At 39.7% G+C, this 11789-nt stretch overlaps 1 protein-coding gene across 1 annotated transcript; it reads right to left on the reverse strand.

Moving 5' to 3' along the window:
- Positions 1-8830: 8830 nt before the first annotated feature.
- On the reverse strand, positions 8831-11220 carry LOC139715922 (uncharacterized). Its single transcript, XM_071627475.1, has 2 exons — positions 9765-11220; positions 8831-8889 (listed from the first exon to the last, which is right to left on the reverse strand). The coding sequence occupies exons 1-2, from the start codon at positions 11218-11220 to the stop codon at positions 8831-8833; spliced, it is 1515 nt and encodes a 504-aa protein (XP_071483576.1).
- Positions 11221-11789: the final 569 nt, after the last annotated feature.

Raw genomic sequence — 11789 nt, forward strand, 5'->3', positions numbered from 1 at the left:
AACCAATAAAATGAACCATGCGATTTTATGAGGACGACAGATGCCTCATTTCGACAATCGAGCCAGAGGCAATGTTGATATGCTAGCACATAGATATTGTGCATGATGCGAACACTACCATTGAGAAGACCAGAAAACAATCCTTGAGACTGAATCATGCTCAATAAAGTTTATCCTTGTAGATGCAATATCAAATCAATATCCTCTCATCAGGAAGATAGCTACATCTCCTTCAGCCCAAATTGCTTTAAATGCTCTGTGAGCCCAGCAAATCTTCAGAGCTATGATGCAGAAGTTTGATATCAATTAGGATGACAGAGAGATGCCCTGCAAACTAATGTTTGGCCACAGAGATGTCACGGGAAATATAGGTCCATCATGAAAAGCACACTCATTTCCAGTAAACATCCACAAATATATTGCCTTGCACAGGAGAGCACATGTCAACATTCACTTGAGCCTGGTTAGGCAATGAGATATGGCAGCACTTACTTAAATGTCGATTTTTCCATATTCAAGTCGAATAGGTGGACCCCATTCAAATGACATTGTAGAACAAAATATGTATTTTTCTCTTTTTTTAAGTTTATATTGCTCCACTTTACTTGACAATGAATTACATCTTACATCCATGTGAACATGTTTGGTCCTGCAGACTTGACACTGTAATGATTATAATCATGTTCTCTTTGGGACAAATTGCTCTTTAAAAAAATAAATCAATATGTAAAAACAAAGAGGTATATAATATTTGATCATGTAAAAGTGACCAGGAAGATTACAAAGAATGCCAAGTTCTGGTCACATGAGGCTCCACAAATGCACCCATGTGTCCTCCTTACCTCTGCGTGAAAAGCTCTTCACTGCTCTTGACATTTTGAAGCTCACGACATCATGCCTACATCACAGGAGCGTGCATGGAAATTCATTTCTATTTGGATGCGCACACTAAATTCTGACCCCCCCCCCCAAAAAAAAAAAGAGAAAAAAAAAGAAGAGAGAATAGGGCAGCTCAAAAAAGACACCAGTAAATCAAATAATGTATGTTCCTTTTGCATGTTCCTTTGCAAGCTGTATCATGACAATATGACATTACGACATAATAAAACAGATCCCTTTAAATGTCTTTTATAAAAGAGTCATGGCATGCCTTTATTTGCTCAAAATGTTGTCTGCCGATGAAAAAACAAAAACAAAACAAAACCAAGGCATTGATTGGAGCAGGTGGTGTGGTTTGTGTGAATGCATAATTATCCCACATCTGTACAGTCTGACTGTAAAGCACTCTAATATTAAATGAACGAAGAGATGGTATGTCAACTGCAGAATTTTACCAGCTTTTACAATGGTTGAGCAATGCAACATAAGAACAACACCATTCACAGGGGAAGTTTCTCCAAGCATATGTGAGGATGCAGCTCAAGCAGAGAGTTTAGTGAAATGTTTGTGCAAACATCGAGAATAATTCAGAGAATCTATTTGAAAATACTGAAATTTTATAATTTTTGGATAATTCCAAATGCTGCCCTCTCTAGATGGAAACTGTACATAAAAATAGAATAATGAAGAAAGGACTATATTACGGAATTTCATAAAATTTCATAATCTTTAAGAAAGGTACACATTTCCTTGATTTATCATTGAGATATAAGGAAAACTATCCCCATCCATTCCTTCGTGATGAAATAGGCAAGCGCTCTTTCTGAGTTGTAGAAAATTGAACTTTTGTTAATTTCCTCTGCTATTTTTTTTTTCTATGATATCATGCTGCTACAGTGAAGTTATGATTAATTGTATGGAAACTGTCAAGAGAGGGCGGCACATGGTTTTAAGCAAATCTTTAAAAAATTCTGAACTCTTGATTGGATTGCCTGAGTTTCTTCATACTTTTGCCAAGTTCACTACTTTTTCTGGATGCAAATGTTTTTCTTCTCCTTTAAATGGAAAGACTGTCAAGAACTGGACACTTGGATTTATCTCAATTCAGCACATGTGGCCGATAGCAGAAGAAAAAAAAATGCAAACTTATTCATGCCAGTAGTATTTGCAATTCCTTTTATTCAAAAATTTATTCACAGAAATTGCGATGAAGAATGGACTCACAAGTTCCAAGGTCAGTTCTGCGTAGACCACTATCAAAATCAAAATACAGTTGGAATAATTCAACAGAGACTTTTGTGCTATGAAAATAGTTTCCTAAGAGTGTTGTTCCAGTAGATGACATACCATCATTGTAACTTCTATGTCAGAGACACAGAGGTATACAAACACGACAAAGAAGGCTATTGATATAATAGAAGTACAGTGTAATTGTTCTCTCCACGAATGCATTTTGAAACTGTCCAATATTTGTGCACATACTCAATTCATCTATGTACACAGTACTTGTTTCTTCTCTTTTAAAGATAACTAGAACACTGAGAACTAAGATAACTTGAATCATGCTTAATATCATATCTGAATATAAATGGGATTGTGTGGCATCACTGTACATAATTTTTTTTTTCTTTTGGCAGACTATGTCTAAAGAATTACCAGAGGCTTCAGGACACTAATAACACATGCTCAAGTTCATGTAATACATACTTTCTGCAAATAGTAATAGATATCCTGTAAAATGTCAGTTGAACACTGGATACCAGTGCAGCAAAGAGTCAACAGAATTCTAAATGCACTCCAAGCTATCCTAAAACAAACAAACAAAAAGATCCCACATATTTCAACATTCTTGTTTCATCATTATTTTTATTTCTTATTTTTGATTTATTGATTATCATTATTATTATCATTTTTTTTTTTCCAGGGAGGGGGGGGGGGGGGGTTATTTTCACATTATCATACCTGCCAACCCTAAGACTTAATAAATCTGAACAAACAAAGAAAAATAATTTAAAAATCTGAACTTTCATAAATTTCATATACTTTACTATTAACAGATACTGTATTTCCAAAAAAATCAGAACACACTAAAAATTAATGCATTTTCTTTCAGTGAAAAATCTGAATATTCAAATTAAAACTGAATAGTTGGCAGGTATGCATTATGCATCCCACAAGATGTAAAGAAATCACACACACACACAAAAAAAAAAACATGCTTGCCCAAATCACAGTTATCACAGATATCTTGAGGATGGCTTGCACCAATGACTGTCACATCCCCCCCCCCCCCCCCCAGGCCGAATTGGCAAGAGCTCAGGTGAACATCTCCCTCCGTGGGTGGATTTATGACCTATATTTGGTACATGATGCACACACACACACACACACATGATATATCCTGCACTGATTTCTAATCATCAGTGCACCTCCACAAAAATGAGATGCTCAGATGAGATGGTTGCATCCTCCTAGCGGGCAAACTCTGGTATCGAGATTCCAGGAGCAACATCCTCCCCCCCCCCCCCCCATCCCTACTCTTTCACATCATCCTCTAGCATCTGTTAAAGTCACAATTTTGGGAAAAATCAATGACTCAACATGCTCATTACCTAATTCCCTGTCAATGTGATGTGTTTATCATCTGCAGTTTCGGTGTGATCGTGTGTACTCCACATCAATGGATGCAAGGCAGAGTGAGGGAGTACAAGCCTAATGCATATTTATTTTCAAAAGTTCTAACTTTCCACATTTATAATACACTATGGGGCAGAAAAAACAGAAAGATAGAGTCAGGATGTATTGTTTACAAGCTATCCATTCATCAGGCGAGTGTCCACTACATTTAATAGACAGGAAAGTAATCCATTGTATATTTTACTTGCCCAGCAGTTAAGTTTGGGATGCCCTGGGCAAGTAAGCAGGTGGTTTTGGAGCACCCTGGGGATATCAGTACAGTGACATTTATAATGCAGCTCAAACCTTGTCCATGGTGAAAAGAAACACAGCCAGTATGAGGTAAGAAAGTCATTTGGACAAAACAACTAGAGTGAGAAACCTTTCTGGCATAAGTTACAAAGAGAAAAAACATCATGATGCTTCATCTGGTAATATAATACAAATCAAGCTTTAAAAACATTTTTCTTCTGCAAATAACAAGCCCTGAAAATAACAAAGATATGGAAATATTTTTTCTGACTGTTGATATGGAGGATTCAACACTCGGTGACAATACCATTAAGGGCATCACAGACAGAATTTCTGCACGTGCAACATGCAAGACAAAAGACCTCAGGATTTTCAACGCACCATCAAATTTCAATCTGTGCATGCTATTGTCATCAAACCCCAAATACGAACGAAGTACCTTCACCTTGCATTGAGCTTCTTTTTTTTTAATAATCTCAGAAACCTCTTCCCACAGTGTCTATGTATGCATGTGTGTGTGTGTGGGTGTGTGATGACTCCTGTGTTTTACATGTAGAGTGATCCAGTATCAACATTGTGACTGTAGGCAACTAATAATACTAATTCAGCCCCTCCACCTTCCAATATCCCCCCCCCCTTTCATGCAGGGGATGAAGAGGTAAAGAAGGCTGCCTGCTTTTCAAATCTTCCAATTTGGGGTTCACCTCAAATGCGACACCACGAGCAGCGCCAAGAGAGGAGAGAGAGAGAGGGCAAGACGGAAGAGCACAAGATCACGTCAGGAACACAGAGATATAACGAGAGACTGGCCTCCGTAGCATCCAGCCACAAGCTGGATCGATACAGCACACATCGGCTGGAATACAGGTATCAACTGAAACTGGGGGACGATGGCCAGCCGCAGGCTCATTACACCATCCAGAGAAAAAAGTTTTCAAGGGAAGCAAAGTTTGCTTGGAGATAAGGATTGACCTCAATATTTTTATCAGAGCAAGGAAGTTTCAAAAAGACCAAATCTGTCTTAAGATTGCAAATTTCCTCCTTTATGGCATCTTTTTTTGATTGACACATTTATGAGAAACAAAAACCAGAAATAAAATCAATATGACCTTTTTATGTTCCTGTGTCCCTTTTGTGTCAATGAAAATTAGATTTCTATCATAAGCTAGTATATTGTAGAGGTAAGTTATTCAGGCCTTTCCTCTGAATAATAAAAGTTTAAAACTGGATACTCTTTTATGGTGGAGGGCCAAACAATACTACAGATTTCTAGTGAATTTATTTGGACCCCCCCCCCCCACACACACATACACACACACAAAGAAAAAATATGTTATCCTTGGTACAAAAGGGGAGCATTATCATTAAGTGATACAGCGTTTATTTTCATTTTAACTCTGAGGTGTATAACCATCAGAATTCATACACAATGTTGGCAGACAGCATTCTTCAACCATGCAAAATTTTGTGACTTTTGCAAAAAGGCACATACAAACTTTTACAGAGAATGATCTGAAAACTTCCTGTTATCAATCGAACCTTGCACTTACATCCCTCTTGCTGTGTATTCACTTGTTTTTCTCAATAACACAGTAGTTTTAAACCTTAAAACTATTATGACAAACATCACTATCAATTTTTTCCCCCCTAGAACATTCCTACTCTATGTTACATCAGTCACATAGGCAGTGGCAAAGAATATTCCATGATAAATAAATGCATGGTGTATGCCTCCCAGGGGCACGAGAAATGAAGCATGTCATTAACTACCCAAGTTAGTGCTCATTCCCTTTTGAATAATCTAACTTTGTAATGAGAAGACAGAGAGAGAGAGAGAGAAAGAAGGGGGTGTTTACATGGATAGCACCCCCCCCCCCCCTCCAACACACACACACTTCTGTTAATGTTTTTAAAACAATGTTTGATTTGGCTGACAGATGCCAGGCAACTATCCATACACTCCTCTGAAAGTCAAAGCATAAAACACTTTTGCAGCATGAAGGTTCCTGAAACTTTGCCAGTATTTTACACAATTCTGCCAGACTAAACAGTCGATTTCCACAGCACCAGCCAAAAATTTTCTGCTTCTTGGGCACAGCACTCACCATACTGAACACTAGCTGGGAAAAGAATAACAACAACTTCCAAGTTATGACAGCATGCAAACTTCCTAGGTTTATTATGTTTCTGCCCATGTAGAGTATAATTAGAAAACAAAGCTTATTCAAATTCATTGTATGCCATGCCATTGCAAATGGACCTACAGTTAGCACTGGCTGTAAACATTACTATGCCTTACTTGAAAGGGGTATGGGTGTCTTCCAAGGAACCAAGATTTGCTACAGATGTCCTACAAGTTTGCACCATTGATTAATCAATATCAAATCAAAGATAAAACAGTTTTCAGAAGGCATCAAAATTCATCTTCTACCATACATAATTCACTTGCAACATATCAAAAGGGTCTACCAAGAAACGTGTCTTGTCTGTCTCATGTTATTTGCCACGATAATTAATTGTATTAGAGTATTTTGAGATTGAAAGTGTTTAAGTTTGATCATAGTGCATGACTTTTACTCCTGCAGAGCCCTCCCCATTCAGAAGTGGATAGGTAGAATGTTACAGTGTATGTGATGATCAATCATTCTCAAGCAAATTGTATTTTCCAACAACTGATTGCGATTCACTCTCACTCGCAAGATTGATGGATACTGCTATGGCCCGATTTGCTGATAATCTTTAATCAATAAAAAACATAATGTAGCAACCATGACTTGATATACATGTATTCTCAAAATACAATGTAAGTATACCATTTTGGCTAGCATTTTGCATTTTCATTGTTACCCAACTGAAGTACCAGTGTTCTAACATCATTAATTACACACATTTTGTATGCATCAATGTCCATTTTGAGCAAAAAGTAGACAGTTTCTGCAGGCATATTTAAACCATGCTTTACTAATAAACCTAAAATGCTTCTCAGGTAAGAATCACTACAAATAGATTTGCTTGGGCTTTGTAAGTATTCCATACTTCTACCTATATTTATTTACCTTTTTATTTTTACCTGTGCAACCACAACTTAATACTTATTGTCTTAATTAGTGACATGCACCTGCCACACATGACCTATGAACCCCACTGTCACATTCCAATGAGGATAGGGTGACATGAAAACAACAGAAATCAACAAACAACTCCTTTGTTTAAGATGAATGCCACACCTGCTCACAACAATCACTTCTACTGCACAGGTGCATGAAAGCATACATAACAATAATGTTGCACAGGTGCATGAAAACATACATAACAATAATGTTGCACAGGTGCATGAAAACATACACAATAATGTCACAAAAACATTTTCATTTGCAGCACTGTGGATCCCACTGGGAATTTGCTTTGTTCTTTCCTTAATGCAACAAAACAGAACAATACAACACAAAACAAAAGACAAGACTGGCACTACCTATTGTGTGACAGAGAAGCCATCCCTGGATAACTGTACAAACCACATACAGTGTAGCAGCCTGTCTGCCTACTCTCTTCTTGCATGGGGGGAAAGTTGTCATACTCATAGTTGTTATAAGCTGCTGAAATCCTTGCATCTGATTGGCTACGAGCAAATTTGTCACAGAAATGAGGCAGTTGTCACTTATAACAAGTTTTATGAAATGGGACCCAGATTGCACACCTGATTTGACTCAGACCATTCAAAAACCAAATGAAAGGCACTCTAAATGTAACTTATCTGTTGCATCATCATACAAACTTCTTGAAATAAACAGAAAAGACTGACCCCCCCTCAAAAAAAAAGAGACAAAAATTAAAAAATATATTGAAAAAATTATACAAATACAAATCACATTTTGTAGAGTAGTAATGACAAAATGCATAGCAGATTGCTATGCAATGCCAGAAGAATTATTCCCGAGATATCAGTGTTAAAAAAAAAAAATGCATGACGAGAACACAAACATAAAGCATACCAATCAGGCAGCATAATGCGCGAGGTTTAACAAGCTGACACCTTGTTGCTATTTTTGGTCAAATGCTGCAGACATACAACTTAAAAGGCTCCAGAGAAGTCATCTGTCTTTACCAACCTGTTACAAAAATGATGGTAATGTACTCCACCGCTTCACCTTGAATTCCACGATAGCTGCTGTCACGCATATGCCTCGTCAGTGCAAGTCCAAAACACGCATTCATCAAATGCTATCCCTTCCTCCGAGAAACCCCATGTGTGCGGATGAGCGGAGTGATGTCACAGGTGATGGTCAACATCAAAACAAAAACAAGTGCAGGAACACACACATACACACAAAAAAATAACACACCCACAAGTAAAAACGAAGAGAGCGAGGGAGAGGGGGAGATAGCAAGCTATAGAGAGAAGAGAGAGTGATTGAGGGGGAGCGACAGACACTGTTGGAATATTCCTCAATATTGTCTAAAATGTTCCAAAGCTCCTCTCCGCCGAGGTATGGAATGTTCTCCAGCCATGACTGATAACAAATCTGCAATGGCAAGTGCAGCCATCAGCGTAGACCAGGATGCAGGGTCGCAACAAAGGTCAAGTTTGCATGGGTGGAGCAGCATTTTTTGCAAATCAGCCGACTGCCATAAATCTCCTCACACGCAGAGATAGACTTTTCCTTCTCTCCCTCTCTCTCTCTCTCTCTTCTTCTCGCTCTTTACGTCAATTTTGCGCAGCTTGTCACTCGGGCGAATATCATTGGAAAAATAAACTTGATGTCCTGCAATCCAGGAAATGCCTTGATTTATGGGACGACCTCTCACAACATTACCTGTTGCCATGGTGACTAATGCTGCCAAGATGTCACAGTACATCCTAATGTCATGCAGAGGTGGTTGATTGTGACAGACATGAAAGGGGGGGGGGGATGGTTGATGTGTCGAATACTTTCTACCACACTGCATTCAGTGCTCTACAAACCTTTGCATCAAAACACCGTGAAATGTAGTACGCAAAACGTATACCACTAAAGCCTGAATCTCAATGCAAGAGCCCCTGGGAAGCACCATCGTCCACAAAAGCACAGTCTGACTCCGCACCTATTCACATATCAAGTTTTCAACAGGTAGTAAACATACACAGTGAAGTCTTCACTTCTGGCAAGGATACCAATCCCTTTTGTGTCACTTGTACTTGTTAACCATACTCATGAAGTAAAAACCACCTGCTGCTTTTTTTTTTTAATCTGTCAATTCCAAACAAAAAGACAAAGCCTAAGGTACATGTACATCTAAGAGCTATGTCAACCCACTGAGGACTAGCTGATCTCTGCCGCAACACACATTTCCCATGAACACCTGCTAGATTATTGTCAGCGCTGGTCTTCAATGCGTTAAGCTATCATGACTGCCATGCTTCAAACAGATACAAATACACTATATGTTTGGCTATGCAATTGTTCGCTGCCATTTGTATTTTAATGTTCTCACAAATGATATGGAAGCCCTCAAAACACAAATGTATTAATCAGTTAACTGTATATTTCATATGCCTTGAGACAATCTTTCATAAGCAAATTATCATTCTGCATTATGATGCTACAGATGTAAAAGCAAACCAGGTTGTTGTGATGGCAACCATTCTTAAAATACTAAAGAGTACACACAGTTAAAAAGAAAGTCGGAGTTCAAAGACCACCTGCCTGTATGATAACAACTGTTTATATGATTGCCCTTGAAGCAGTGAGCATCCTATACACCAATGTCCTAAGGGTAAGTATTATGTCTCCTTTATGTGGTTAACATGAAAAGATTTTGGTATGATGGAGAAAGTTGACGTGACCCCAAAACTTTTGTTAACAATAGTAGTAAATGATAACTTTGAATGAAGATGACAATAAGAATAGAAAGTGTGCTGGATATTACCTTGTTTGTTTTTTGGTTTGATTCCTGGCTTGTTAGCTTTGTTCCATCACTTTTATGTGCTGCATCACCACCAGCACTTTCGTCAGCATCATGTTCGTCATCATTATTGTCAAGCTCATCAGCACTTAGGTCATCCGTTGTCGATTCACCAGGAGGAAGCAGTATGAGGCAATCAGACTGCCTTGATAACACTGACATGCCGTCGTCAAACTGGTCTGTGGTCTGGTTCACTTTGTTTGATTCCGGCTCTTTGAGCAAATTGGCACGATCTTCCCCATTCCTGCTAGTGGAGCTTTTCTCTACCCTCATTTGAATATCAATACTGGGTTGACTGTACTTCCTTTGAACTGTGTCTTTACTTTCCGCTGAAACTTCCTCAGCAATCACTCTGTGGACAGGCAGCGATGCTCTTCTTGCATTTGAGACTTCCCTACCTACTTGTATGTGATTACTATACGAGTTGTCACTGACTACCTCCGGAGATGGTTCAATGGCAGATCTGTCAATTTTTTGAAACCTGCTGCTCGACTGTTTGCTGATCCAGTCAGCGTGTCGTGATTTTCGGGATGCCAGCCCGCCCTCTGGAAGAGTACTACTTTCGCAGAAACTGACTCTCCTATCTGCACTGCCACTGCGTCTCGTCGTTCCTGCTCTCACTGTTGGCACACTCTGCTTGTTGAAGACTTCATCTTCTGTGGGGTCATCAGTTGATGACTCTCCACCAATGTCTAGTAACACCTTGAAATCCTCAGTGTCAAGTTCTCCTGCTAGTCTCCGTTCAAGAACCTCCACCCTATGTCTTAACAGCTGCAGTTCATCATCCACAACTGCTGAGCTTCCATTCAGCTCACTCAAGGAGTGGAAGGAAAAAGCTGAATCGGAGAGAGGGCGCCCCGACGGCATGGTTGGCATCTCGCTGTAGCGTCTTGGAGGCAATGCCGGCTGCTGTGTGTAGCGACCAGGTAGTGATGCTGCTGCATGAGAGCCCACACTAGGGATGCGGTTCAGGGGTGACGATGGTGGGTCCCTCCACTGACCATCACTGAGCACAGAATGCCGGGGACTGTCCTGGCTCACTGGGGAGGGCAGTGGGCTGGACATCTTCCTCTGGCGGTAACTCCATTCTTGCCTATCCTTTGCATCTAAGGGTTCGGACCCAACAATCACAATATCCTTCACTTTGTGCTTCATTGTCTGTGATCTGAGCACGCTACTGTGCTTCTCAAAGTCCAGTTCACTGGTCATCACTGTCCTTCGCATCATCCTCCCAACAGATGGCCCCAAGGAGCGGGATCGTCGCTTGGCACTGCTGAAGATGTTCCATGGCCGCCCCTTTTTCTTCTTGGACTTTGAAGGATCTAGGTGTTCGTAATGGTGGTCAAGTGGCTCATGGGGTGAGCTGATGGAGAGTATATGAGCATTGCTATTTAGGACTGACCGCTCACTGTGTCCATTGAACACTTGGTCCCCATTTGGGATCAAGTACCCATCAGCTGTGCACTCCATTGCACTATTTTTTGTTTCACCTATGAGTAGAGGTAGATTCCTATTCTGAGCTTGTTCTCAGTCATTGTTACTTCTAAATCTGTTATGTCTTTGTCATCTCACAAGATGATTTACATATTTTTCTATCCAATGAACTTCAAACGACATCTGGAATTTATTTCTTTGTGGAGAAAACTCTGCTAAAAAGAAAGAAATAAAGAATTGCTAATGTCAAAGACCTCCTCCAAAAAGAAACCCTTTACTTAACAATACATGTGTTGAATCAACTTCAGTGCTGTATTGTAATGGGCTAATCCCCTCATATCAAGATGACTTTGGCAAGCTTACTCTATGAGGTCTGACAAAATGGCACAGAGTGTCTATGATGAATCTGGCACATGGAGTGCCGTAAAACAGGGACCTTCACTGTTTACTAATCCATTTCCACCGTACTGGGTTTCCCTGGGCAAACATGCCGTGGGACATATATATAGCAAGGGGGTGTTCAGAACTCTTCCGGTGCCCTGTTTGTTCTGGCAGCCTACGAGAATGAAAGGATGTGGGCTGGTTACCATCAAATCTGAATAGAA

This window comes from Diadema antillarum, unplaced genomic scaffold (genome assembly GCF_040938485.1).
Source record: "Diadema antillarum isolate AM-2024a unplaced genomic scaffold, OU_Dant_1.0 scf00000057, whole genome shotgun sequence".
Lineage (NCBI taxonomy): Eukaryota > Metazoa > Echinodermata > Echinoidea > Diadematoida > Diadematidae > Diadema > Diadema antillarum.